The 6,379-nt window shown below is 27.1% G+C and overlaps 2 protein-coding genes across 6 annotated transcripts in view; one reads left to right on the plus strand and one right to left on the minus strand.

Moving 5' to 3' along the window:
* The window catches only part of REG (proteasome regulator gamma), a 5,452-nt gene extending 3,018 nt beyond the window's left edge, over nt 1-2,434 (plus strand). The window contains exons 1-5 of one of the 2 annotated variants that reach the window (XM_018459845.1): nt 357-535; nt 1,070-1,102; nt 1,241-1,561; nt 1,824-1,960; nt 2,108-2,434. In XM_018459845.1, the coding sequence (XP_018315347.1) occupies nt 446-535; nt 1,070-1,102; nt 1,241-1,561; nt 1,824-1,960; nt 2,108-2,330 (804 nt within the window). In that variant the 5' untranslated portion in view covers nt 357-445 and the 3' untranslated portion in view covers nt 2,331-2,434. Of the gene's footprint in view, nt 1-356; nt 536-1,069; nt 1,103-1,240; nt 1,562-1,823; nt 1,961-2,107 lie in introns of those variants that run through there. The other variant, XM_018459846.1, reaches the window with a different exon arrangement.
* Nucleotides 2,435-3,379: 945 nt separating this feature from the next.
* On the minus strand, nt 3,380-6,373 carry Dronc (Death regulator Nedd2-like caspase). Of its 4 annotated transcripts, none has more exons than XM_018459847.1 (7): nt 6,282-6,373; nt 5,988-6,125; nt 5,129-5,289; nt 4,682-4,958; nt 4,268-4,524; nt 3,825-4,086; nt 3,380-3,761 (listed from the first exon to the last, which is right to left on the minus strand). In XM_018459847.1, the coding sequence occupies exons 1-7, from the start codon at nt 6,282-6,284 to the stop codon at nt 3,642-3,644; spliced, it is 1,218 nt and encodes a 405-aa protein (XP_018315349.1). In that variant the 5' UTR covers nt 6,285-6,373; the 3' UTR covers nt 3,380-3,641. The 4 variants fall into 4 exon arrangements, with proteins under 4 accessions (XP_018315349.1, XP_018315352.1, XP_018315351.1 ...); XM_018459850.1 differs by having other exon boundaries at nt 6,245-6,373; XM_018459849.1 differs by having other exon boundaries at nt 3,381-3,761; nt 5,988-6,155; nt 6,245-6,373.
* Between the last annotated feature and the right edge of the window lie 6 nt (nt 6,374-6,379).

A 6,379-nucleotide genomic window follows, 5' to 3' on the forward strand; every position in this document is an offset into this window, starting at 1 on the left:
AACGAGCATATGTCTATAGGACTTTTTTTCTTAGTTTTTTACTCCTCTACACGCTCCCGAAGTTTTGCCATTTAATTTGGAAACACCCTGTATATAATTTGATCTTTATTTTATTATTAGTATTTCTATCTCTATAGAATACAAATCTACAAACCTATAAAAAGAACAATTTTTTAAATTATTCTTTTTTTAAATAATATCAAAATTTGTATAAGTTACTGTTATATATTTTTAAAATTTTGTACAAATATGTATGTATACATTGTATATACATTTGTATAAAACAATTGAATAAATTGTCATAACCTATTAAAATTGTATCCAGTCATCTAAATAGTTACATACAAATACAAGTTGAAATTTATAGAAAAATTCCTGACTAAAAGTTTCTTTTATCAGTTATCTCTTCTTTGTACTATTTAAATTGCTGTTTGGTCTCTCTGTAATGTTTTCCACATTTTCTGGAAATTCTAATCTAAGTAATGCAAGGAATGGATCAAATAATGTGTTACCAAGTGGTTGCACAGAAAATGAGGTTATGGATATACAGAATAAACATGATTTACATATTTTCTAACATCATTATTTATTAAACAATATTAAAACTAAGAACGACCGTATATGAATACATCAAATACGATAGAGAATACCATTAACGGTCAAAGTTAGATGTTTTGAATAATACAATATATATTCTTTATTAAACCAATTTATTTCAGATATGATTGCATGCCGGACTTTCAACACAATCAGTCTGAAACGCTAATAATTCACCCTGACTGAGGTAATATCTTTCGCAATAAATTCTTTTCTAATTTAATTTAGGAAGAATTATTACCATTTGAGATTGATTGTGTTGAAAGTCCGAAAGTTATCGGTGCGATCATATCTAAACTAAATTGTTATTTGTGTTTATTACAACGTCATATATAAATTATTTAGTATACTTGTGTAAAGTTTTATATTTACTATGAGAAATTAGAAATATAAAGATAAAATTAAGGTTAAGTCACTTAATATTTATACATAATCATCGTATCAAAGTGTATTTTTTGAGTTTGCCTTACAGGTTCAGGAATATAAGGAGTCTCTTATAACCAAGGTAATCTTTTTCTCTCTTTTGATTGATAAATCTCCAATTTTAGATTAAAAAAACATTACTGGATAATATATGTATATCAAACGACAAAGATTACAATATATTTTTTATATTTATATTTATTCATGTTTGTTTATTCAGGCAGAAGAGTTGTTGGTAAAAGGATTTCCAGAGAAAATAGTTAAATTAAATGAATTATTGGAGACGCCTGGATTTTGTAATCGAAAATTGTCAGATGTACATCAAGACTTAAATGTACCCATTCCAGACCCTATAATTCTTAATCATTCCGAAGAAGCTCCTGCTGCAAAAAAGCTTAAATTGGACAATAATGGAGAAGAGACCAGTGGAACCAAAGTTTTGATACTTCCAAGTGGTTCTGTTCCTTGCAATAAAAAGTTGTGTGATTTGATTCACATAGTTAAACCGTATATTAGACAACTTTTGGAGGATTCTAATTTAGTAAGTATTAATTAAGTATACCGCAATTTATATCCAAGCTAAATCTACATTTTTATAGTGACTATTACTTTATACAAAGAATAATATATACATTGTTAGAAATTTTATTACCTAATAAAAGTTTATAAAGTTGTGCGTAATATAACTTTATTATACTTGAAAAATTTTAATTTTTCATTATTAATATCATAATTCTTTAAGCATTTTCTAATCATTTATTAAATATCTTTTCTAAATTCATCAATTATTTTGAATTTTCTAGCTAAAAATGTGGATTTCTTTTTTAATTCCAAAAATCGAAGATGGGAATAACTTTGGAGTATCTATTCAAGAAGATACATTATCTGAAATTCAATCAGTTGAAAGCGAAGCCGCAGCATTTTTCGATCAAATTTCTAGGTGATGTAAAGAAAAAATGTATAGATAAAGATATATGTCTATGTGTGGTCAACTTTATTCAAATAGTATTCAACATTTACATATTAATGCTGGTTAAATCAACATAGTGTTAATTAAAAAATCTTATTTGAACTCTTATCTTTACAGATATTTTATTTCTAGAGGAAAGATTATTAGTAAAGTTGCGAAATATCCACACATCATTGATTATAGAAGAGCGATTCAAGAATTAGACGAAAAGGAGTATGTAAGCTTATGGCTTGTCATGTGTGAAGTTCGCAATCGTTATTGTTCACTACACGATCTCGTGATCAAAAATCTGGAAAAGATCAAACGGCCACGTTCATCCAACGCGCAATCCTTGTACTAATAGGCACGGTTTCACGCGCTGTACTTACGTGCGGAGTAATTCAACACAAACATAAGTCGGAAATATAATAATAAAGTAAAATTCATCTCCTCCTATTGACACAACTCAATTGCCTTGACATTAATCCATCATTCATTCTATCAATTAAGTATGGCACTATAAATAAAACAAATAGCTACACTTAAATTCTACGAAGTTGTATTACATAGATTATACTTAACTTATTCGTACATTTAAGTTCACTGACTTTTTGTTTGTCACTAATATATATAAGAAGTATCAGTTAGATTTTAAGAGAGAGAATAAAAAAAATAAGGAACTTTTTTAATTTTCTCAATAGAAACTTTACATTTCTTTTGGAATCATATTTTATTCTATAAACTTCATTGACGTGTGAAATTTCGATTATTTGAGCATTATACACATTACACATACATCATTTCTTTACACGAGTATGTTACGACGTTATGCAGTGTAGCGAACTTACATGTAATTTTGCCAATTATATATAATTCAAGCACTTATAAAAAAAAATATAAACGAGTGGTCTCGAAGTGGATTTAAGTGGACTAAATAGTTTAGTGAAGTGAATATTGCATCGTTTGTAATTTGTATCTGTAAGGAGATTAGAAGACATCAAGCTATTAAATAATGTGAAATATAAGTAGTAGTCCCTTTTTGTAAATGTTTATACTTTGTCGCGATAAACATAGGATAAACACACGAGATTACATAGAATATGGTATCTGCTACTCGAAATAAATTTTGTTCCAAGCTTGCAAAGTGCAAAAAAATGAAAATAAACTATATATATATACATATATATATACACACACATACACATTCTTTTTTTATATAATCAAATGTAAAAAAAATCGGTTAATTTTCTTAACAAGATAATTACACATATTAAGGAATGGAAAAACAGGTAAGACATTATTCGTTTCTGTATGATTTAAAATAAAAATTTATATAATTAAAAAGTTTGTCATGGTTCACAATATAAAATTTTATATTCTGCAGTAATGTCCTTTTTATGAAGTTTTTCTACATGTATTAATTTATTGTCTTTCGTTCGTTTCTTCATTTTTACTTTTATGTGATTATGTTGCAGAATAATATAGAAAAATATTACTTTACGAACATTTATCTGATCAATAATAAAGACAAGATTAGAATACTGCTTTTTACTATATACTGTTTATATAAAATAGTACTGATACTTAAATGTATTAAAATATTCGTGATAGAGTATGGAAATATTGCATATTTTCGCTTATGCAATGAAACGTCATATTTTTCCTTCTTTCGTCACGATTCCATGAAAAGACCGGGATTAAGATAACAATGTTTATTAAATCCCAATGACTGTACAGACGACGTCTGACATTCGTAGTTTGTTGTTCTAAGGTTTTTCAACTCTGCATCAATCTGCAAATTATAATTGTAAATCATTGTACTATTTACCATCATATTTAAACATCTCATATTTACCATGTTAAATAAATCTTGGACGTGATTTTGGTGAGCATGGTTCATGAATATTTTACAAAGAATTTGTATAAACCAACTACCAGTTTTGGAGTCTCGATAAGAAACATATCCAGGCAAAGTAGATTGGACTATAAGCATATCTGAATAATTTCTTATTGTTTGAATGTGAGGTATTTCTATATTGGCTTCATTTGTTGATTTCATTGCACAAGAATCTGTAGTGATTCTGGAGTGAATTACACCTTTTTGTTTTTTCTTCCCTCTATAAAGAATATGGAAAAAAGAAATATATAAAGTAAGATATAAGAAAGACAAAAATTAAGAAAACGATCAGGACCAGAAATTTTTATAAAATGATACCAATTTTTTCTAAATTTTCAATTCGACAAAAAGTAAAAAAATTAGAAAAATTAACAAAATGTTACTATGGAATATTTTTGTACCTGCAAAGTTGGAAAATAAATATTTTTGGTTTCTCTGCGAGTTGAGGGCAAGCTTCTGCGGTAAAGTAATCACAGACTTCTGTGCACAGAACTTTTTCATAATTTGCTTGCCTGCTTGCGATATGATAATCAGTACCTTGGATCTCTGTGTTACTCTCTTCATCTTCCATACCATGACTTGTAACAATCACAAAGCACGAATCAACCTTATTTAGATCATCTCTTTTTGAAAATTCTTTAATTGTATCTTTCATTGCCTGATAAAAAGGAAAAAAAATAATTTGATATTAACTACATGTTTCTTAGATTTTATTCCAAATATATTAATAAAAAATATATATATATTTAAAATTATATATATATTAGAAATTAAAAATATATATTTTTTGCATTTTAAATATACTTGTATTTTACCTGTCCTGTTAAATTTTGATAGGTATCAACTGTAAAACCCATTTCCTCAAACAATTTCTTTAAATTATTATTGTCATGTTTTGCCGAAAATCTGGGGTTTTCATAAGATGATTCGTAATAAATATTAGTGATTATTAAAACCAATCCACGAGGTTTACTTCGCATGGGATATCGCTCAATGACATCATATTCACAATCTAAGAATTTTGTAGCTTTACATACTTCGATTGTTAAAGGTTCATCAGAAAAAATATGATGATCTAACGGATTTTCTTGCCTAAAAGTATTACATAAATGAGATTTTAGAAAAAGAGAATGAATTGATGTTTCTAAATATTTCTGAAGATTTATTACATACATGAAAAATTACATAGAACCTATAGCAAGAAGCCTATCTTGGACTAGATAAGAGCTAACAAAGAAAAAGAAGAAAAAATCATAACATACTTTGTATTACTACTTGCATTATTTTGTTTCTCTAATATATCTGCTACATCTTCATGGTTGGACTGTCTTAGACTAAGAATCAAATTTTTGAATGCATTTGGTCCTCGTGTTTTAATTGTTAATAATATATCTTTGACTGTACTTTGTGCCCCAAGGTTCTTCTATAATCAGATATTTATCTATATAATATATATTTGATTACATTTTTATTTATGTAATACATAGTATATTACACTCTAATATAATTCCTTTCTTTATTATATCTATTGTTTATTTATATTAACGAAAATAAAGATGACTCATTATACATACAGCTATATATATGTACAGTTATATATGTAAAGCTTTGTGTTGTATTTTTTGTTTATAATAATAATTTTAATATATATATATATATATATTATAATATATATTATAAACTATACGTTTAGATATTTTTGTCTATGTAGGCCTCCAGTTGGAGGCTAGAAAATAGTGTCTTAATTCAATTCAAGTTGTTTTTACAATATAAAAGAAATAATTCAGAGAATTCTATCTTTTGATTAATAATTTTATTTAAAAAATTAATTAGGAAGATGTATATTTTTTTATATAAATCTTAACAAAAAATAAAAGTGCAAACACTATAAGTTTGTATTGCAGGCTCCAACATGCTCCTACTCATTCCAAATGCTTTGCTATGGCAGAACATGTTGAAGCATATAACGCAAACAAATCCACAGTGTTTGCTCTTTTAGTTTTTTGTAATATACTTTATACTTAAGTGTTAGAAATTAAAATGACAAAACTGTTGTCGAGAATGTGAGTCCATTATGTATAAGTACAATTAACTGTGTAATATTTCATGGATAAAACTTACCGACCATCGTGGAATGTTTACGTCATCTCTATTATAAACTTTGTTTTCCAATAATTTTGGTAAGAGTTTTGTCAGATCGATTTTGGACATAATGCTTTCGCAGCAGTGATCTATTTGTTCGCGATCCTTTCGATTCATCTTGAAGATGAAACAATGAAATATTCACTTCTAAAAATCTGTGTTTTAATAACAATTTTTTTCAACAAAAGCAGACGAAAAATAAAATTGCGTCGAATTATATTTATCTTTTTCGCTACCTTCTTCCTTTTTATTGATCAGATATCCCAAGCCTACCATATAACTCGATCATTGATTGCCGACAGCCGAATTTGCTCTCTTGATGCTGTAACCCAAAGATTATACTCTTCTTCTTGAAATGAATGGCCTCGATC

The sequence above is a fragment of the Mycetomoellerius zeteki genome, unplaced genomic scaffold (assembly GCF_001594055.1).
Source record: "Mycetomoellerius zeteki isolate Tzet28-1 unplaced genomic scaffold, Tzet1.0 scaffold878, whole genome shotgun sequence".
NCBI lineage: Eukaryota > Metazoa > Arthropoda > Insecta > Hymenoptera > Formicidae > Mycetomoellerius > Mycetomoellerius zeteki.